At 34.3% G+C, this 23,063-nt stretch overlaps 1 protein-coding gene across 4 annotated transcripts in view; it reads right to left on the reverse strand.

Moving 5' to 3' along the window:
- The window catches only part of PHF20L1 (PHD finger protein 20 like 1), a 78,572-nt gene extending 58,321 nt beyond the window's left edge, over positions 1 to 20,251 (reverse strand). For all 4 annotated transcript variants that reach the window (XM_069465963.1, XM_069465962.1, XM_069465961.1 and 1 more), the window contains exons 1-4: positions 20,026 to 20,251; positions 17,801 to 17,916; positions 1,767 to 1,938; positions 1,533 to 1,617 (exon numbers count right to left, since the gene is read on the reverse strand). In XM_069465963.1, the coding sequence (XP_069322064.1) occupies positions 1,533 to 1,617; positions 1,767 to 1,938; positions 17,801 to 17,883 (340 nt within the window). In that variant the 5' untranslated portion in view covers positions 17,884 to 17,916; positions 20,026 to 20,251. The remainder of the gene's footprint in view (positions 1 to 1,532; positions 1,618 to 1,766; positions 1,939 to 17,800; positions 17,917 to 20,025) is intronic.
- Positions 20,252 to 23,063: the final 2,812 nt, after the last annotated feature.

Raw genomic sequence — 23,063 nt, forward strand, 5'->3', positions numbered from 1 at the left:
TTAGTTTAAATCCTCAGCTTAAATCTCTCCCATGGTTCCCATCACCTCCAAATATAATTAAAATTCTTTAGCAAGATTATAATACACTTCATGTACCAATTCAAATAAATAGCAGTTCCTTAAAACGGCCTGGCATTCCTCTCTCACTTCTATTTTCTTCCATATATCATTTCTTCTGCCAGAAAAGCCCTTTTATCACTTCTTTAGCAAACTTAGTGGTCTTTCAAGACTCAGTTTAAAGGAATTGTCCCCTTTACTTAGACTAAATGCCCTTCTTGCTAGGAAGCTGTCACTCAATATTTGTTTCTTTATTAAAAACAATGAACACAGTAGTTCCCCACTCATCTGCAGTTTTGCTTTCCATGGTTGTGATCAACTGTGGTCTGAAAATGGGTAAGTACAGTACAAGGTATTTTGAGAGAGAGAGAAGGGGGGGAGGGAGGATTCACATAACTTTTATTACAGTATAGTCTCATAATTGTTCTATTTATTATAGTTGTTAACTTCTTACTGTGCCTAATTTATAAATTAAACTTTATCATAGGTATGTATGTATGTACAGTAGAGGAAAAACATAGTATATAAAGGGTTTGGTACTATCTGAGGTTTCGGGCATCCACTGAGGTCTTGAAATATATCCCCTGCAAATAACGGGGAACTATTGTAAGTGGTCAAGTTTAACAAATAGTTGTAATAGAAAACTAATGTATTACTGACTTGAAAAGTACCCTTGCAAGTACTTCACAACTTTTTTAAATGAGAAATTTAAAAAATAAAATATTTAAGTTTATTTTCAGTAATATTTAAATATGAATTCTCACATCTTTCCAAATTAATCAGTCTATGAGTTCTATTTTTTAAATTCATTACCTGTCCAATAGATTTCCCAGCCTTATGCCATACTATTAATAATACACCTAATTTCCATTATTTTCAACATTTTTGATCACTTAAGTAACTATTGATCAGTACCTAATATTCTAACAAATGTCCACAAAAGGTTATTAGGAAAATTAACTCAATTTATAGAAATTAATGATAGGGGAGGGGAGAGAGACACATAAAGGAAATCCTCAAACTGATAAAGTCCCATACCCTCTCCTCAGAAAATACAGTATGTATTTCACTTGTGAGTTGAACTGATTTGAATTCCCCTATATCTTTAACCTTTCTTCAAACTGTGGTTGAGAGGTTCATTTATATAACAGCCACAAACTAGAAACAGAGAAGTAGAAATAAAATGCATATAATATAATAGCCTGGGAACTGAAAGTTGAAAAATTTTAACCAACTATTTATCTCTATTAATTTAAACAGTTTATTTTGGCAGTAAATTATGTGTGATTTTATTCTATAAGATATATAACAAATTAATGCTACCAAAAAAGAATACTAGCAGGAAATTCATTCAGTAAAATATAAAACAAAGAGAAGAGTTATATGTAACAATTACATACACTAATTAAAATAAAAACATAGTAAAATTTTACTATCAATCCCATTTTAAGTCTCAAATCATTTCAAACACATACCTTCTTTGTTAATTGCTTCAATCTTGGCAGGGTAATAGCGACAGTCTGTCCAACGAGCCAGAACTTCTTCTCCAGCTTTAAAATCCTATTTTAAACAACATTTAAGATAAAGTCCATGTATAATAAATAAGCATTTCCTTAACAAAAACAGGCTTTGGTAAAATTTAACAGAATACTTTTAAAATATGTCATTACATATCTACCCAATTAGCAAATAAAAAGCTTGCTACATACAAAGAAATCTTCTTCATCTTTTAGCCCTTCTTTTCTTAGTGCAGGTCTCTCGAGGGGTCGCAATCTATTACTATCCCAATAAATCCATTCATCATAACGATGACTCCAGCGCTCAAAATGGACCAACATCTTGCCCTCCTCATAGTCGATTTTTTCAATTCGAGACGGATACCTCAAAAATAAAAAAGCTTCATATCAATGAAAAATCCTTATACTTGTTTATAAAAAGTGTTAAACAGAAAGATTTAACTAAAATATTGCTTACCATTAAACCCACAAAAAAAACAGTATGTCCATATTTTTAAACCATGAAACCAACAAAGTTGTCTTTTTTTTTTTTTTTTTAGATTTAGAAGTTCTTTATTAGGCCATTGCCAAAAGATAGTCATATAAATGCACTCTTTATTTTCACATCATCTATGCAATTTTCATATCTATGTCAACAAGGGTTATAACATTGTGCAAAAGGTGAAGTGACCATAAAGTTAATTATAGGGCATACTTCTGGAAATTATAGATGATTAGTAAACACAGATATTTTTCTCTTTGCTTTGTGTCTTCTATAGTTTTTATATCATTTATCCACCCATCCATCTAGCCAGCCAGCCAGTCAGCTAGCTAATATATAATACATCTGAAGCATGTGCTAGGTTTACATAAACCTAAGTGAATTCATAGTGTAATAAAATTCCCTGTCTCTCAAAGTTGTCTTTTTTAAATGACTGTTCTCAAGATGTGAGGAAATAAACCCCTCAATAGGCTCTTAGTAGAAATATAAATGACAGCACTGTTTTGGGAAGTAATGTGGTAACATGCACTAAGAGCCTTAAACATATTCCTACTTTTTGACCCAATAATTCCAATTCTGGAACTACATACACAAAGCATTATTTGTAATAACAAAAAAAAATAGAAACCATGTAAAAATATGGATAGAAAAACTGAAGACTGTCTAGCGTTACATTAACATAGCTACTGAATGGAATATTACATAGTCTTTAAATATGGTGTTTACAAAGAACTTATAATGTGGAAAATGTAAAAAAGTACTATATTCGGTAGAAATATAAAAACGTAGATTTTGTCTAAAGAAAAATACAAATACACCAACATACATTTGCCTCTATATAGCATAAGTGTACTTTGTTCTTTTTTTTCCCTTTTATTTTGCAGGATTTTGTAATAATCATCAATGATGGTAAGAGAAAGCTCCGTAAAACCTTAAATTTAAAAATGTAAAATATTTCATTGTTCTGTATTCCTGTGTGATGATTCTCCTAGGATTAATTCCAAAATACAAATTAGTTAACTTGAAGCTTTTTACAAGGAATATTGCCTCATCATTCCTATTGTACTTATTAAAATGTTCACGCACAACACAAATTTTTTAATAAGTATGATTAAATAACATTAAGAACTCAATAGCAGCACATGGTAAATGATTCAGCCATAATAGTTTATCTTACGTTCTTGCTAGTTTTTGATAAATTTGAAGTCTTTTTTTTTTCCCGGCGGAAAATCAGCTTTAAATATAAAGCACAAGTGACATTATAAAACTTTGAAATTTAGGTTACCACCTGCTTTATAAATCAATCATGGTATTCAAGATTTTTAATACATTGCAAGGGCCCTGACTGATTCTCTAGTATAGCTTCTTCCTTGACAGTCAATCCCACTTTGGGTAATTGATACTGAGCTACTTGGACTTCCAGCAAATACACCTTGCTCTGTCAAGCATTTATGCTTTTGTACATTCTATTCTTACTGCCTTGCCTAAACTGCTCTTCCCTTCCCTTATAAACACGTGGTTCAAGATTTGGTTTAACATGAAACTGTTTGTGTGAAAACTTCCCTAACTCCCCTACCCCTGCTATTCTCATAGCACTCATCACATTATAAATATGTCCGTACAGGTTCCCAAACCAGGTGCTGAAGAGTATTTATATCTCTTGAGACACTGATATGTGTGGCACAAAAACAGGGTCCTATGGTCAAATAAGCTAGGGTAATACTGGATTACAGAAAGCTACACTGCTTTCTTTACTGAAAGACTTCTTGGTAGTGTCAACAAGATGGGGATAAAGCATTCACTATTACCAAACTCAAGGAAATATGTAACCCCTTTTACTATGAAATATTTATTAACATTTCTCAATATAAGGAACATGAAGTTAGAAATGCTACTCTGGCTGTAAGCTTCTGAGGATAAATGATTCATGTTTATCTTTGTAGACATCAGTATCTAGCATAGCGATAGGACACACAACAGCCACTCAGGGAATGTTCTAAAGGACTAAGAAGTGATGTCAAAGAAAGGCAATCTGCACATTTTTTCAGAACTAAGAGGGTTGGTGACCCAATTACAATCTTAAGTTAGATCTTAGTCTTTTTGGGGAGTGGGTGAGAGAACACTATGTTAAAGAAAAGCATAAAAACAAGAAAACCTAGGAGATTAACATACTTCCTGACGTGGAAACACCTATTCTACCCACTTAGAATCAATGCTATAATGCTTGTCTTTTGCAGTGTTGCTCTAGTTTTGTTTTTGCTGTTCTGGTTTTTAAAACATAAAAATTGTCAATAGCATTAAAGAAAGTCAGAACAAGGTTGTCCTTTATTGCTGAACATTCACTGGTCACCAAAGTACTTACTATAAAGAGATTGTCTATCAATTTTAAAATTTGATAAATTTCTTTTAAAACATAAAAACCTTTAACTTCACATGCTTATATATTTTAAATCTTGAATAAAAAATAAGGTCTTTATTCTTGAGATTTCTTCAATTCTAAATATATATAACTCTATATAGTTGAAACATTTCTCAAAGTGAGAATAGTCCACAGTAACAGTTAAAAACACACTTTTATTTTCATGACATGATTCAATTCAGTGAAGAATCAGAATCTAAGTGAGTTCAAACAATTTAAATTTGGCTTGTATTTTTAAGTAACTTACGGTTTTCCTAAAGTATTTTAAATTCTGTTGGCTGAGAAGATGCCTGATGTAACAACCAGATTAAAAATTGTATTTGGGGGATCCTCTTTAGGAGAAGTTACATTACAGTATACGCTCTACATAACTATCTAGAGACTGAAGAGTACACTTGGGATGAAGCCCAAGAATTAAATAAATAAGTAACACAAACACCCAAGTTTAATATCTATTTTAATTTTTGTAGTGTTTACTAATCAAATTTTGAATCTTAAATAAAGTTACCAGAAATATTACCATTATCAAGAATGTCCAAATTTCTGTTCATTCATTCAACATATATCTGAACGTCAATTAAGACTAATGCACTTGCTAGGCACAGTTGGTAGATAAAAAAGAAACATAATTCCTATCACCAATGAGCTTAGAATCAGGGAAGGAGAAAGAAGAGTCAGAATATTTACTGTCACAAGTATGTCAGGCTCTATGTTTTTTACTGTCAACTGCTCTGTTTATAGATTATCTCATTTGATCTTGGTAACCATTCAAGGTATAGATAACACAGTTTCCATTTAACAGATGGAGACCTGTCCAAGAATACACATGGTATAGCCAGTATTCTAAACCAAGACTGAGTGACACAAAAGCCTATGCTCCATGCCAATAGGAGAAATGGGATAAGGCCTCTATCTAAGTGAATATATCATACACAATAAAAGTGGTAGTATATACAAAAATTTTACATAAAATGCTTTAATAGTTCAGAGAAAGTTGACAGTTAATTGAAGGTTCTTGGGAGATATTATATTGGATTTGGTGGAGGACTTCTAGGATTTAGATTTAACGAACATAGTACAAATGGAGGTAAAGTGTATACACAGAGTATAATTCATTTGCTCAATGTTCACTGACTTAAAACTACCATATGACTCTGGGTTAGGCAAGCAACCAATGAGGATTCAGACACAAGTAGGACGTACTATCTGTCCTCAAGGACCTCATGTTCAGAGTTTGGGAGGGACGTTTAAAGGAAACAGTAATATTCCCTTTGACTAGACTATATGGTAAGCAGTAAGGTAGATAAAAGAAAATAGTGAGACATCACATTGGACTTTGTTCAAACTTGAAGGGCTTTGAAATTGCAAACTAATGAAACGACCCTTTTTTCTACAGACAACAGGGAGTCATTTAGAGTTTGTATTTAATTTGGTTATCAGTTACACCTTAGGTGAAAAAAATCATAACATCAAGATCTTTGTAATACATGCAAAATGCCCAAAAAATTGGCGATTTAACATATAGTTCTATACAGTGAAATGATTTCTCTATTCTAGCAGATGGCTCATAGTAATAATGTTTTGATACACACAGTGAAAGAAAAATATTGTTGAACAAATGTATTCACAAATGCTTTTCTATCTTGAACTAAAACAATATTTTGATGCACTATTTATGTTTCATTACAATTGTGAATTGAACATAAGATTTTTCTTATTGAATATGGAACAGTGTTAATGTTTTTGTTTATCATTTTTTAGAAGGTTTAATCATAGAAAGCTATGAAAGTAAAGAACGGTGATTATGCCCAGCCACAGACATTTATGAATGATCTGGGAAAAGATTTAAGAAGTGGAAGACTTGGGGTTTCAGAGTTTAAAGTGTGAGAAATAAGACACCAATAACAATCATTACGGATAAGAAGAACAGGAAACAACTATAGGTGGCATCTCTCAAGGGTTTAACAGAGAGAGATGGAGAAAAGGTAACCTCACTAAAACTATGATTTCTCAATGCCAAAATTCTACATAGAGCTTTCTTATCCCTTATTATGTTATCGAAAAATACCATAAAATTCCACTATCTACCTTCCCTGCTATAATTCCACTTTGAAATGTATGCATTGAATAAATGTTATTTACTTATGCCGAAAATAAGGGATTGCCTCTACTGCTCTGGGTCTACCTGGCTCTTGCATGTTTTATATTTGAATCCTAGAGAACAGAGTTTAACCTTACAAAACTTAACAAGAAAAATAATTCATTCTAAAATGTGTTCCTTCCAGCTTTTTCAGTTAATGGAAATGAAAAACATTCCAAAATACTGAGAAGACTCTAAAATGATATTTGCTACATTGTTATATATGCAATTCTATTAATCGCTCAATTGATTTTTTAGGACACTTTTTCAATCAGTGTGGGCCCTTTCTTGAATCAAAGTCCTCTTAATGGTCAAGTAAAATTGTGGCCATAGCTACAGAGTAGAACAAGGTCATCACCACAAATAAAAATTATTTTCACCTTTTCTGAACTCTTACAACTTTTCATTGCCTTATCCAATATGTTTTCATTTTAACACTACGACTAGCCTCCCACTTGTACAAGACTATTCAGAGTGCAGCAGTATCTATAGATTCCAGACTAAACCCATAATCCAATAAGAACAGGCACTGACCAAAGAACTATACTCTTAATATACTATATTGGCTTCCTATTATATGAACTCTTGAGTGTTGTCAAAACACAAAGAGAATATGATAAACCCAAAATGGGAATAGCCATTACCAGTTAATTCCTATACTGATTCACATTGTTAACTGTTTTACATGGGCAGGTCTTGACTCACCCATTCTGTCAGGAGACTGTGAATTCTCTGCAGCTGTAAGCAAAATGCTATGTACCTGGTGTAAATGTTTATGTATTCTTTTGAGGTAGGGATTCCCTAATTTAATCAGATTTTCAAAGGGGTCCATGTTCATAAAAAGAAAAGCTTCTGGGAAGGCGAGATCATCTATTAACTATTGGTGTTCCATTATCCTTGCATGAAAGAGAGAAGAAATGGCTTTTCATTTCAGTTATGCCAGAAATATCATCTGATGAACTGATAAAAAAAAATTCCTTTGTATTCAATGTAAAACAGTAACACAATTAAACATTATTTGAATTTAAGGAGTTCATTCCGATTTGTCATCTGGTTTGACATATCTAGATTTTCGTCCGTATTGATGAAGAGAGTCCACAATGAGAAAATAACAAAGGAAATTCCTGATATACTTGTGGCCTAGAATCCCCTGCACTTAATCCAAAGCACAGAGTTGATAACTTCCTCATCAATAGGCTACAATGGACTCAGCAAGGCCAGAATATGCTACCAAATGTCCTAAAGACCATCAGAATTCATGAAGAGATTTGAGTAGAGATTTAACTAATAATTTGAATAAGTGCCATATCAATCAAAAAGGCAATATTTTTAAAAACCGCCCCAGTAGTTATTCAAATTACATATTTTAAATAATAGTCATTTTCTTGTTTATATTGATGAGCCAAAATTTCTAATTTATGTAAATTTAGAAATTGACAGTTCCTCATTAATTTCACTTAATCAACAAAAAATGAGAATCAAATAAGTTAACATAATTATAATATAATGTAATGGCTAACAAAGACATTACACTAGCACCCAGAAAGTATGTGAACAAGGGTGTTCTCCTGGACAAGGTAGCTCTTTACGTTTTAAAGAACGGTATGTATGAAATACACTTAAAATAAGACTTAATCTAAATGTTAGCAGAATCCTAGGGAGTTAAGATTAACAATTCAAAATAGTTTTGTGGATAAGAACTTTACAACAAGGTATTCATAAAAAAATCACTAGAACATTAGAAGAGCTAGAAACAGAAAGGTAAGAACTGCCTTACGGTCAATTGTCAGGGAGAGGATTATCTGCCAAATAATAAAAATTAATGTAGGATGTAATCCAAAGCAAACACAATATTCTTATAACCTAGTAACCCTTTAAAATTTTTAGTTTCCTGGAAGTACTTTAAATTTATATTATGCTTTATAATTTTCAAAAGTGCTTTATCACCATTGATTATAACTGCAATAACAATGTCACCTATTATTGTTCTAGTATCTTAAAATTTAGTGCTTTCGGATACTGCACGTTAATTTGTGTCACACTTTAAACAAAACCCTTTGGATTAATTCAAACTTTATATTCCAAATAAAATGTAAATACAAAACAATCTACAATTTCAAGAATATTCAGAGGAGAGCTTATAAGTCAATAACACATATTCTCCAACACTGAATTCTAAGTGTCTTATCACGTTACTTCTCAGGTACTCTTTTCAGACCCATACATCCCCATGATACATCCTGTTTCCTACTTGTCTACAACCTTTGCAGCAAAGAGAGGGTAAGAAGAGACTCAGCTATGTCTTTTCCTTTAGAACCTTGTGGCAGCCATCTTTCAAATGTTTCATTTCAGATCACTCCATTGAAACTCCTGTTCCTTTACTCTCCTAGCACTTGGATCTCGTACCATGCTTATATTCATTCACACTGTCAATTCTAACCAAATCAAAATTCCTGTGCCACAGCCTCTGTACTCAATACTATCTCCTACCACAAGAATCCTTAGACCATCAGGAATTTCTTTCCTACTCTTCTAAAACATGCTCTTCCTGTCACCAGTATGTGACTTAAAGTTCATGTACTTTGTATAATTTTTCAGTGTACTACAACTAAACTCTTTGTTGATTATGCCAGCAAAACTCAAAATTCTAGCAGATTGCAGTTATCAGTTCTATTTCTTAATATTTAGTACTTAAAAAAAATTATTACTATAGTCATTTATACTGTTTATATGCCTAATAATTAAAGTTTTAAGAATTTAATATGGTAGTAAAACTCAGTTGAAACCAAGCAGGTAGGAGTGGAGAGGAGAGGACGGGTAAATTCACGTGTAACGGGTACAATGCATGCTATCTTGGTGATGGGCACGCTTATAACTTTGACTCAAATGGCACAAAAGCAATTCATATAAACAAAACATTGTAGCCCCATAATACTCTGAAATAAAAAGACAAAAAATAAAAAGTTTTAAGAATTTACATTGATTCTTCTTCCACCTGACTCTATTTTCTTAAAATAACTAATGTTCACGTTGTATTATTATTACTACAGCTAATGTTTAAGTACCTATTATGTGGCAGAAACTCTGCTAAACTCTTGACATGCATTATCTTGCTTCAGTCAACTAAGAACCCTTTGAGTGGGGTAATATTACTAGTCCCCATTTTTAAAGGGAGGACACAAAAGCATCCTCCACAAAGGTTCAGTAACTTGCTCAAGTTAAAACAGGTAAGTAGTGAATCCTTGAACTCAGGTATTCCTGTCCAGAGAGACTATGCATTCAATCATTATAGATTCTGTATCCCACAACTGATGACTTTCAACTTTTTCTTGTCACACTTAACAGCAGTGTTTCAATACACGTGGCTCTTATCAAGAAGTACTGAAAACAGATAAAAACAATATGAAAATTGAATTATTTTCTCTATTTTTCTTGAAAATTTAATTTTAGTCTTTTGCTTTTTACACACACACAAAAAAAATGAATAAAGTTGTTTTTTGCCAGGCCAAAGAGCATGGAAAGTATTATACAAAATAAATACCTCCCATGCATAAAATGACTGAACAAATAAAAGTTTCTTCTGTTTTATTATTAAAATTTCTCAAAAGGGACAACTATGCCTAAGTATGAAACATCATATTATTAAAATGAAACACTCAGAGAAAACAAAGTAGCTTAACTTTTATCATGTTTGAAAACTGTCATAATATAAATTTAAAAATTAGGAAACCTAGGATATGATATGTTACAGAACTAAGGAAAACATTATGTGACTTTAAAAGTGAAATTAAATTTGCTTATCTCAGCTGACAAATATCATCCTACGCTTAATTTTCAATTCGTAAGTTACAATTCATTTGCAATAATTTTCTGTAGTGGTAACCAGATATTTCAAGATATTCCCCAAACTACTGTATTCATTCTTTATAAACCCGCCAAAATTCAATAAACTTTACTGGGTACCTTTTATGAGTAAGTTACTATGTTAGGCTTATATATAAATCATTTCATATAAATAGCTTAACTAATCATGATATACTAAAAGCATATTCATTTTTAATTTAAGAGGGTTATTTTTTCTTTTTTGGTAATGAGAAAACAGACTTTTAAAGACACTCTGAATATTAAATAAGTACCTGTATTCTTCCTTCAACTTTACTGCAACAAATCTCTAAAAGTTAATTATAATAACTGAAATAACATAATACCTGCATATCAATTTCTAACTTAAGAAGGATCTTCTTATATGCTGACGATGATATGTGATAAGTGGTGATAAAGTTTGGTCCATAGTTCTTCAAAATATAAATTTATAGTAAAAATACTAAAAAATTGGGACCCTCTATGAAAAATAGCAAAACTAAGCTATCTTTTCAATATCCTGTTAATTTCTTTTAAAAATTATGCTACCGATATTTAAAACTTAAAACTAAAACTAGTATTTTCTCCTTCAGCTTAAAAAAAATCACTTAAAAACAAAATTAAAAACACTTTAGCATCTGCAGATGCCAGTTCTGTCTACTCAGCAAAACTAGAATTGCAAAACATTCTTTTTAGTAGCGTTAACCACTATAACAGATAAACTGTTCCCCAGCTAGTGGCTTTAATCAACCCCCCACCAAAGGAAAAAAAAAAACAAAAAAAAAACCTCATTATCTAATGTGATGTGACAAGTGTGAAATCTCACAATAAATAATAACAACATTGAGCAGGAATGAGGTAATGAATAAGGAATAGGATGTGTGTGATATGTGATGACTGGACTTCAACCAAATGTCAGATAAGCAAATATAACTGTCTTCTTTTGGTCCAACCCTTGCTGTTTCATGAACACATGCACATGCACACAAAGCACAGCACAATAAGCCTGATATTCCTGGACTTCACACAATTATAAATTTAGGAAGTCATCAGCTTGAAGGTTTGATTCTAAGGTAAGCTCAGGAGGAAGGCTCTCTAGGACAGACAGGTCTGAAATTTACCTGCCTTCTCCAAGCTCTCTAACTCCAAGGAACAACAGTGACATAGGCTTGCTGGACTTTCAGGGTCCTTCTAAATGCCAGACATAGACAGACCACCACTGGAGTAAATCAGGAATTAAGATGGCCTATGAACATTGAGCCCATTTAGTTAACTGAGGCTCAAAGCTTTAGGGAACCTATGAGACAATGGGTGGTAATGGAAAGATCATTATACTCAGACCTGAGAGGCTCCATGCCCAATATGACTACGACCCAAATACTTCAAACCTCCATATTTTTGTTTCAAGTTGTATTCATCTTTCTCCACTTTTCTCAACTCATTTTGTTTTTTAGTGACTGGCAGTTTTGAACAAACTACATATGACCTCTTGTCTATTTTACTTCTTCCTCAGGTTTGTTATTTACGCATCTGAAAATAAGATTTTAAAAAAATCTGGCGTCCCTGAATAGGTGAAATAGAGAAAATTTGAGTCTGGAATTCAACAGTATCTGATAAATCATTTAAAATGTAACACCTTCATTGTAAGGACATTAAAGCAGAGAAATACCACTCCAGAGTCACATAGTTCATGGTAGAAGTGCACTTAGAACCTATATTTTCTGACTTCCAGTTAAATTTATTTTTTCCAATAATTCCTTTTTTCTTGCTTTCAAGAAAACTAAGATAAGCAGAAAAAGCTTATAAATCAGAAAAAGTGTAAAAAAATTAATCAACATAAAGAAAAGAAAAACACTAGTGCAAGAACAAGTACAGTGAGACCAGGTGTGTTTTAAATAATTAAAAATATTCCATCCCTAATTCTAATCTTGCTTTTGATAACTTTTTTGGGGAGGGGAGAGGGACTTTCTCATCTTTAGCATTGTTCAAAGGAATTCTTGGGGGATTCTTTTGCAAAACTTTTAAAAATTAAAGAACTAAAACATTTGTGTACTGGTGCAGACCCTCTTGATGATAAACTGAATGGTTCACTTAGACCTTGAGATGCAACATTTGTGACTATCTGAATGTAAAGTATCTCAAAATTAAAAAAAAAAAATCTTACAGAGTTCAATCTGAATTCTCTGCAAAAAGGGTTCTTAACCTCGAGTTCATGGATAAATTTTCTATGAACTTATGATCATAATACATAATTCAGTTATTTTTTGGTGCATACAGTAATTGTACATTTTCTCTGGGTCTATGGCTGAAATTGGTTTTCAAAGGTAGTGACTCAAAATAATAATCATTGCTTTTCATGTATCTTCAAATTTAGAAAAACCTAATATACAAAAACAAAAATTTTATTCATATTAGCCCAAAAAATCTCTATTTTAAACTATTAAAGTATTAAGCATTTACCTAATGTTCCTACAAAATTAAATTTGATCTACATACTACTTTTCAGGAGCATTCTCCTATCCTAAGTATAGATCACCCAAATTATCCCTACTTCGATTTTCCTTTAAATAGTTAAATCCAATTAGGAAAAAAAGCAACTTTTTATTCAGAAAATAAATACTTTTATTTAAATTAGAAAGTATTTATACTTGCTACAATCTAAATTTCCTCAACTTTCCCACCATATTAAAATTCTGTTCATGAACATCTTAAAAACTCACATTTGCAAATGTTCCATACAGTTCAAAAAACTCCAAATGTGTGGAAACAGCATTTGCCAATTCAAATTTATACTGTTCTATTAAACTCTGATACTTGGAGACATCTCCAGATTTTTTAATCTTTCATTTTCCTTTTCTTTAGATCTAGAAGAGAATTAAATAGAAATATTCCAAAAGAAGTCAGAGGAGCATAACTCATCTGAATGTTTTAAATTGACTCTATATTTCAAATTTCCTTTAAGACTAACAGCAGAAGATACCATGTGATCTGCTGTGTTTTCATAACTAATCACTTACTATAGAATAACTATTTTAATTTCAATCAAAAAACAGAAGTTAAATCGGTAGTCAAAACCAGTTTGATTTTATCACTTTTCTTACTAAACAATATTCAGAATGATTAGAAACTTTAATATTTGCAAGGGTGTTATATACACTGTAAAACTCTGTGGAAATATGAGGATTTTATCATCATCTCAAAAAGATAGCTTATTGCAATATGTTTTTCCTTCCATGAACCTAGGCCACTCTCATGCCAACACTAAAGCTACATTTTAAAACTTACACACTTAAGCCTTCAGATCCCCACAGATTTATTTTTCAACTCTCCCTCTCCCCTTGCCTCAATGCTTTATAATTATGTATTAATTTGTAGAATTTAGAGCAAGTTTAAATAATTTTATCTGATCCTTAAAATCAACCTATAAATAAAAGCCAGTAACACTGCTTCCATTTTAATGATAAGAATACTAACTTAAAGGACTTACCCATATTTACAGCCTTAGTAACAGCCTGAATTCAAATCCAATCACTTACAGTGCCCCAATAAACTTCAACTCTGAACTTTCTCTTTCCCCAAATACGCTCCTGTATCAACACATCTATATCGATTTTTATTCTTATGCTGTTACTGCTTTCAAGAGATTATAAAACCCAATGTCAAGATTTGGATGTACAGAGATTGTAGTGGAAAATACCATCAGGATAAGATAAAAATGGTTGATTGTGTTATCTGCAATTAGCATGTTGAAGTCTTTATGCAGATGACTGAGGGAGGAAGAAGTTAACGAAAATGTTTTAAGTAAAATTACAAAATTTTCATAAATTTAAACAACTCATACTACTCAGTAAGAATTAGGTTTAGTCAGTATAAGAAAGATCCAAATATCAAAAACAAATACTGGAACCGAATATGACTGACCTCTCAAGGCTTCTCAGGGCCTGTGTTGATTAGTATTGGTAAATAATCAACCATCAATGAGTTTTCTAAAGTAGCTATAAAATTACTTTGAAAATAAAAAGTAATAAATCACTAACAAAACTACTTGAAAATATAGAGTGTATTTTCAAGGATATTTTCTGAACTTTAAAAAATATGTGATACAGTTTGTTAAAGCAGTAATGTACTTTTCCTAAGAAAAATAGTCTTCCTATTATATCAAATCTACCCCAAACCTAAAAGTGGGAGCTTAACTTCAGTTTATTTCTGCCCACTAAATTTTGAGTTTATCCTTGTATTTCTAGGCACACATGAAATATTATTTTCCTTTTTTATATATGAAGTATATTTTACATCTAAGGACAAATCGGCTTTTTGGTGATCCACTATCACCACTGTCCTTTTGCACTTCTCTGTAAAAGGTAATGCATCGACATGTGATAACTTAGTTTCTCAATAATAAATATACCGCTTATTGTAAATGTCTAGAGTACAGCGACAGTAAGCAAGATTTATATTCCTGCTCCTCCCTCCCTGTCTCATGCCTGTAATAGTTCAAACCACATTTATAGCAAATATGACTCAATACTTTTCAAACAGAATTGAATAAATTTGGAAAACTAAGCATTCAATATAAATGCAAAAACGAGAATATGAACAAAAGGAGGGAAGAAGAGAAGAGGGGAGGGAGGGAAGAGGGAGAAAAATATTTCAGTATAGTTTCAATGATTAACTATAGTATTTTGCTCCTTCACAAGAATGTCAAAATTTCTCAACAAATAATCCTGTACTTTACCTAATGCTAAAGCAAAAATTTATAGAATGCCTATAAAATACAGAATGGTCATTTACAAATGGAATAATATGAAGAATAAAGTTTATTATCCCATTTAGAAATAAAATCTTTTAAGAGCATTAATCTCACAGAACTTTTGTGTCCCATATAAAATTTAACACATCTTAGCAATTACCTAGTTGTCATATGGTAAACCACTTAATAATAAATTTAAGGGTCACCCAAGCCTATTATAGTTCTTGAGACTACTGACTTTGATAAACAAAGTCACAATAAGAAAATTATTTATTTGAATTACCTAGAATATGTATATATAATATTCTTAATTTTTTAAAATGAAGGAGCCACCTGAAGCAAAATGCTAAATATTTATATAAATGAGCTCATAAAAAATCAAAGTGATGACAAGCATCAGTGATGATCATATGTGATTATTCTGGCTAATATTTATTTACATTAAAGAGACAATTATACATTAAAGAGATCATTATTACTGAGACCATTAAAATTAAATCTAAACTTCATCAATGAGTACGTTTGCATGATATTAACCTAACAAGCACTTATGAATTTTGTGGTAAGAAGCTACAACTTTCATTTGTTCTCTGAAATTCCAAATACTCTAAAAGCACAGAATACTCTAAAAAGACATTCAAGCATTGTTTTAAAAGTAGTTCTTTTTTGTAATCTTTGTCTTCTAACTACTGGATCATAAATTTAACAGCTGTTAAATCAGAAAACATTTCAGCACCAAAAGTAAATTTCTCACTAAAACCAAAGTTATGTTAATATCCCTGAAAACTACTAAGAGAACTAATGTGCTTCTCCAAAACTGGAAGCCAGTTCAATTGCAACACTGTCAGTTGGGAAGGCTGAGAGAATATATTAATACAAATTAACTATTCACAAAGCCAGTAACTTAAAATAATAAATAAATAACTTAAGATAAACATCAAAGAAGTAACAAGTACTCTTACTCTTGTATTCTCATACTCTTATCACAGATTCAACAGTGTGCCTTCAGAGTTAAAAGCTCCTCTTGGTCAAATCAGAACCAAGATAGCCAATTACTGCCTAAACTAGCATCTTTTGTTGTGTGGTCTAATGGAGTGGTTCTTGACCTGGAGCATTTTTTAGTCAACAGTTTAGTTAGCATTTGACAATGTCTGGAGACATTTTTTATCACCACTACTAGGAAGGATGCTACTGCCAAGCCCCTCCTGAAAACTACCCTGCCAACTCTCCAATTTACAAGAGCAATAATTAAGCCCCCTAAAGAGAACTACCTATAGAGATGCAGCTTAGGGTACGGGGCCAAAGAAATGTGCTTCCCCACCTCAAAATGGAGTCCCAGTTGTCCCAAAGCAGAGCCCAAGACAAAAGGCCACTGAGCTGGAGGTCAGGGAAGTGTGTGCTAAGCTCTAATACCAGAGGACAAGAGACAGAAACCCCAGGCTAGGTTCAAGTCAAATATCATGACTAAACAAGATTTCTCTGCTTGCCGCTGCCAACTCTGGAAATTGACTTAATGCAGATCAATCAAAAGCAAATCTACAAAATTCCCACCATGGTTTTAAGTGAAAGAAAATGTCAAAAAGTCTGAAAGATAAAGTCCAGGAGTTGCTAAACACCTTGACCCCTCGTCAAAATAAATGAGCTTCAGGAGGACAAAGGCAACTCAACTCACAAAAGGGGAACCTCTCTAATGACCTTCTCAGGTTAGGAGCTTGAGAACTGCAACAAAAAGACATCTGCCAAGAGAACATAACTAGGGGCCAAGTAATCCAAGTGAGGAACATACTTTCTGGAAGGAGAGGGGATCCTCCTTACTCCTACCATGGCCCCTGTGTGTTGCTTCCCCTTCTCCTTTCCAGATGGTGGTTTTATACCAATTAATCAACTTTTCCTACACCACTATATAAAGGAGATGTTGGGGGTGAGGGGATAAAATTGCCACATACCACAGATGGCCAGAATAAGGGAAGAAATGGAAGGTCTGAGAGGACTGCCCATTTAGTACTGGAGATGTTAACAACCTGTCTTTAGGTTACTGCCCTCTGAGAAAAGAGGACGTTAAGAGTGATTATGGTTTTAGGTGAGACAGTAAATAATGGAGATACTTCCAAAAGTGTATACTATGAAAAAAATACTATGCTAACCATTCATATATTCTGCAGTTTGAAAGACCACCTCTGACATACGCCAGGAAAACAGGTTTGTATGAAAATTTATCCAAAACTTGGGAAACTGGTTATCTAAATCAATCCCCTCTCTACTTCTACCAACATAAATCATGTTATGTATATAAGAATACTAATACTTTCTATATACCTCATATTCTAGACAATTACTTTTAGTTCTAAAACACCTAAAATAATTATACTAAATAACTCTGGCTAAAAATAGTTATTAATACTTAATGTTAACCCTGAAAAGCCTGAAGAGTAGGAAAAGTAAAAAACATGTAAATGTGCATTAAAAATGTGAATACATGCATGTTTCTGCTACCATCAGTAGAATTAATGGCAATTAATCAACGTATGTCAGACTATGGATATTGTGCTTCAAGTCAGTTCTGTATTTTCCATACCATTTTTGTAAGTAGTCCAGTGCCTCCAAACGAGCACCAATCTCAAAAGTGATTCCAGGGCGATTTGGGGGCTTTTTACTCATCTTGAGATCCTATTCTTCAGTATTCTCTTTTTACTACCTCAAGAGGAAAAAAAAAAAAAAAAGTTAGATTCCAATGCATAAAATGCATAGGAAACATAATATAAGGGAACAGGCAAAATTAAAATTAAACAGAATTTCTGAAACAGCACATGAGAAGTTAAAATACTTGCCAAATTTGTAAGAAATTTGAATAATGATTACCATAATCTCTAGGTAAAGTACTGTGCAACTTGCATGCAATCTTGATAATGAATTAAGAAAAAGATCATAGAAAAGATAACTACTTAAAAAGAATGAATAAATAGAGCATTAAAACTTGAAAATGCCCAAGAAAATTCTCCACAAGGACAGCTGAAAATGCTTGCCCGTTTTTGAAAAATTAAGACAGCTGAGTGTTCTGGAATATGATTATTGAAATTATTGAGAAGTTAATCAAGTTTTTAATTTAGTTTCAACAAATATTTATTCAGTGCCTCATAATACAAAACACTAGATAAGACACAAAAACACACAAAGATAGAAGAAACAGTAGACACACCCCTCCAACAGTGAAGATATATTAATTCCCCTTCGGATTAGGATTTTTCATTACTTATGATCTCCTACTTGGGAATCAAATAATTCAATAATTTTAACATATAATGTTGCAAAGGAAATTTCCTTCTTATACCTTATGTTCAACAAGCAATAATGATACGAATTTCCTTAACTCTGGGAATTTATTTCTACTATATTTCAATATAGACAGTGCCCACACTGATAATAAAACTCGTTGTAATGTTAAAATAAACAAAAAACTGCAATGGAGTCTAGATAATTCACATGCAAACTATTCCCTATCTTTTCTGGCCACACTGGCCACCTGGCACACTTGAAGTGGCCTCTTTTTCACTGAGTATTTGAAGAATATGAATAAATTTTGAAATAGCCTAATCAAAATATAACAGATAACCAGGAAGGTAAATTTGTTGTTATTGGGAGAGAGATCCCTAAAACATTTTTTGATATTTAAGATTACTAGACTATTCTCCCTCCAGTTTAAAAAGGAAAAAAACCCACACAACTGTGTCACTTTTTAAAAATAATGGTTTGGTCACAATTCAAAATAGACAAAACAACCGCAAAGATAAAATTCCAACTGCCCCTTCCTCTCTCTTTGAAAGACTCTATTGATAGGTCAAGGGAAAAAATAGCATCAACAATCGCCATGAAAATATGCGAAATCAAACATAAATCCTGATGGGGAGGAAGACACCCTCCTGGCATGGCGTTAGCAAAAATTAGTGTATTAAAAAGTCAACAAGAAGTTTGGCCAGGATGTATTGGTGCAAAAGGAAGACACGTATGAGTATTTTTAATAGAGGTCTTGTCGTGTGCAACATGTAAAGCAGTTACTTAACTGTTTGTGTAGAAACCTAATCAACCTTCTATGCTGTCCTTGACAAGAACTCAGTAAGGGGTAGTTCACCAGTTACACTAACACCTTCTGTGATCAAATTAGAGCCCATAATAAGTGAAAGAGTGAATAAGTATAATCCCCTATTGACACTTAGAGATGAGGTACCAGAAAAGGCAAGATATCCTTTTTCTTGGGGCAAAAGGAAAGGACGAGGGATTTGAAGGAACTTTTTATCAAGTAAGATAGTTTACTGGGGGGGGGAGGGGACTGGAAAGAAGGGGGCAGAAAGCATGGAGAGGAGTAAAAACAGAAAGGACAGCAAGAAAGAATGGTAATAAATAGAAGAATGGTGGAAGTTTGGGGAGATGACAAGTGGGAGGGAAGAGAAAATTAGCAAGACAGACACAGAGAAAGTGAAGCAATGGTCAGAGAACGACCGCTAGGCCAAAAAAGGTAGGGAGGTGAGGCGGGACAGGGAGGAGGATGGCAAGAGACAGGCAGGAAAGGCTGAGACAGGGCTGGCAGGCAGCCGGAGAAGCCTCCAGGTTTGACAGCCGTCCGGCCCTCCGCAGGGGGGAAGGAAGGGAGGGGTAGAGGGAGCGGCGGCGCCCAGACAATAGGGCCGGCGAGCTATGGGGAGGGAGGCGGGAGGAGAGCGGGCCGGGGACAGACACCAGAGCGGGGGCGTCCCGGGCGGCCAGGCGGGGGCCAGGCGGTCTCCAGGCCCCGCCGCCGCCTCTTACCGACTCGGCCTCCTCTCCGCACAGCAGCCGGGCAGTCCGGGGCCGAGCCGGGGCACGAGCAGGGCAGCCAGCACGGGCCTCTGCCTCCGCCTCCGCCCAGGCAGCGGCTGAGGAGGGAGCAGGAGTGGAGCGAGCTGGGGCCGCAGCACCGGGTCGGCCCGAGGTTGCGTGGGAGCGAGCTGGGTCTGAGCCCTCAAGCCCGCTCAGAGTCCGCTGCCATCGCCGCTGCCGCCGCCTCCGCCGCCGGCCAGCCCTGACGCGACGCCGGGCCCCGCGACGTCAGCCGCCCGCGACGTGCCGGAAGCAGGCCTGGCTGCGTCACGTGACTCCCAAGGGTTGGGCCCGGGCCGCTCAGCCGATTGGAGGGCCGTCCTGGGAGGCGGGGCTTTGAGACAGTTGGCCGACGGCTAGCGGGAGGGGCCCTGGTTAGCAAAGGAATGAACGCGAGCTTTGGGTGCCCATTGGCAGCTGTATGAAGTCTTTGACCTTTGAAAGAGACGACGAAGGCCATTGATTATTATTGTTTATTTGATGGGAAATAGGTTCCCTAAACCGCTCTCCACAGCACCCTAGGCAAACTTTTCTATTGCACTACACATTCTTAGATATCCACCAATTATTCCACATTAAGAATAGAGCAGATGGTTACTGTTACGTGTCAATAAACAGCTTGTGAATGGATACTTTGTGGCAGACACTATGATATAAATATATCACAGGACAATCACAATTATACGATTGTATTGCTCTCCAGTCTTGGAGCTCCTTACAATACACAAGACAAATACTAAGATATTGTGTGTGTGCGCGCGCGCGTATTTTTGTGTGCACGCATGCACACCTAAAAAAAACTATGGCTACATTGATGTCACTTGCCCATGACCACACAACTAGAGATAGCAGAACTGCTTTTATTGACTACCTAACACGTCCCAAATTGTGTACTAAGTGCAGGAGACAGTGCCCCTGCTGTGATGGGAAACCAACAAGTGAATACATTCAAAGTGATACTGAGCTGAAACATCTTTTTTCTGTCTCTTTCCACTGTACCACTCTGGGTCTCAAGTTTTCTAAGTGCAACATTGCATACAAATGACACTTATATTTATCTTGCTTCACAGTGTGGAATTAAAATAGCAAAGTAACTCTCTTTAAGCTTTAATTATAGTGAGATTTGGTAAATTAAACAACCATATTCATATTCATTCTTTTATTCAACATTCATTCAGCACCTACTATGTTATTAATAGCTACTGAGCTAGATTGAGCATGGTAAAACACAGAAAAGACAAAAATAAAACAATCTCTAGTGGATATTGGTTTTCTTGTGTTTTGGTTGCACAACATCTGAACTCCTTTTCCATGTTTGGGAAATTTCCCACCATAGTTGTCATTAGTTAAGTACACCAAATATTTGTAGAATCTTTCTTTGGACACATGACAGGATTATACCTTCCACCATCCTTAGAATTATATGTGGCCATTTCACTTGCTTTAAATAATAAAATGTAATTAGAAGTGAGTTCTGTCATGGCCAGTTGGTATCCTAAAAGCCAGCTCACCAAGCTTTCTGTCTCTGGCACATGGGATAGCAATGTTTGAGATGATAGCTCCTCCAGCAACCCAGAATCTAGACAGATCATGATGAACCCAGGACCCACTGATACTCTACAACTAATATACCATATAAGAAAAAACAAATATTTATCATTTTAAACTGTTGAAATTTTGGGAGGAGTTTGTTTGTCAGTAGCATAACTTTACCCAAGTTGACTGATAAACCCACTTATGAATCTTGAAGGCAGAGTCAACCACCTACTAAGTAAGATGAAAATGTCAGAAATTCATGTTCCTATTCTCCCTTGCAGCTAAAGTGCTGGCCTCAGCTATGCCAGTTAGACTCTTCTACTGGGGACTTTGTGTCAAAAGTTTCTAATGATGTTCAAAGTATGAAAAATTTTCTCCAATGTCAGTGGTACCAACAATCCTTTTTGACTTTCAGACTGGAGCTAAGTTTTACTGAACCCTGGCAGAACCCCTGCTGACCCATAAGCTAGTAAGTGAGAAAAAATAAATATCTATTATTATTTACCACTGAAAATTTGATATTTCTTGTAATTTAAATAAAATGACATTCATAAAGAATAACCCAGATTCTATCTGCTCTCCACTATTTACTGAGAGTCCACCAGTCCATCCTGAAAAGATTCTTCTTTGGGACTTAAAAATAGATCCCTCCAATAATGCAACTTGAAATTAAAAAAAAAAATGGAAACAAGTTCTTAGGTAAATGATTCCTGGCTGGAATAGATTGTATAGGCTAGTGGTCCTCTAAGGGGAGTTAATGCCATCCCCTAAAGGGGACTTCAGAAACGGGGGATGGTACTTTAGTTGTCACATGATTAGGGTGGAGAGCACTGCTACTATTTAGTGGGAAGGCACCAGGGCTTCTAGACATGCTGAAATGCACAGTGCAGTCTCATACCTTGAAAAATTGCCCCAAGTGATGCATGACTTTTGAATGTTCCTCCAGACATTCATATAGGTAAAAACCTTGTTTATAATTGTGCCTAGAACTGAATTTCACATATAAGCACAAAGTATTTTTGCAATGTTTTAATATACATTAAATTTCTAGGAATGAAACGATGATGTAATATAAGTGAAGATTGTCCTTTTTTTCTGAACGGCACCAAGAGTTTATCCTATTTTGAAAAATCATGTCACCAATGGCTAAGCTACTCATACTATTTGAGGCAGCACTGATACAATGCACCTATATCACTCTGTTTTTGTAGCTATTACATTCAGGGTAAATCTAAATCTAGGTGCAAGCACTTGACTATTATGTCTCCTTGGGAGTCATGGCTGAACATTATGTATTGAAATATATATTATTTTATTATGATTTGTTTCCATAAGGTTTGTTCTTATATTATTATTGTCACATTGATTTCTTTTTTCAAAAAAGAGCAAGTACATAGCTTGATATATGAATTTAATTTTAGAAAAGTAGAAAGGGTGTTAACAAAATATCT

Source organism: Eulemur rufifrons, chromosome 3 (genome assembly GCF_041146395.1).
Source record: "Eulemur rufifrons isolate Redbay chromosome 3, OSU_ERuf_1, whole genome shotgun sequence".
NCBI classification, from domain to species: domain Eukaryota; kingdom Metazoa; phylum Chordata; class Mammalia; order Primates; family Lemuridae; genus Eulemur; species Eulemur rufifrons.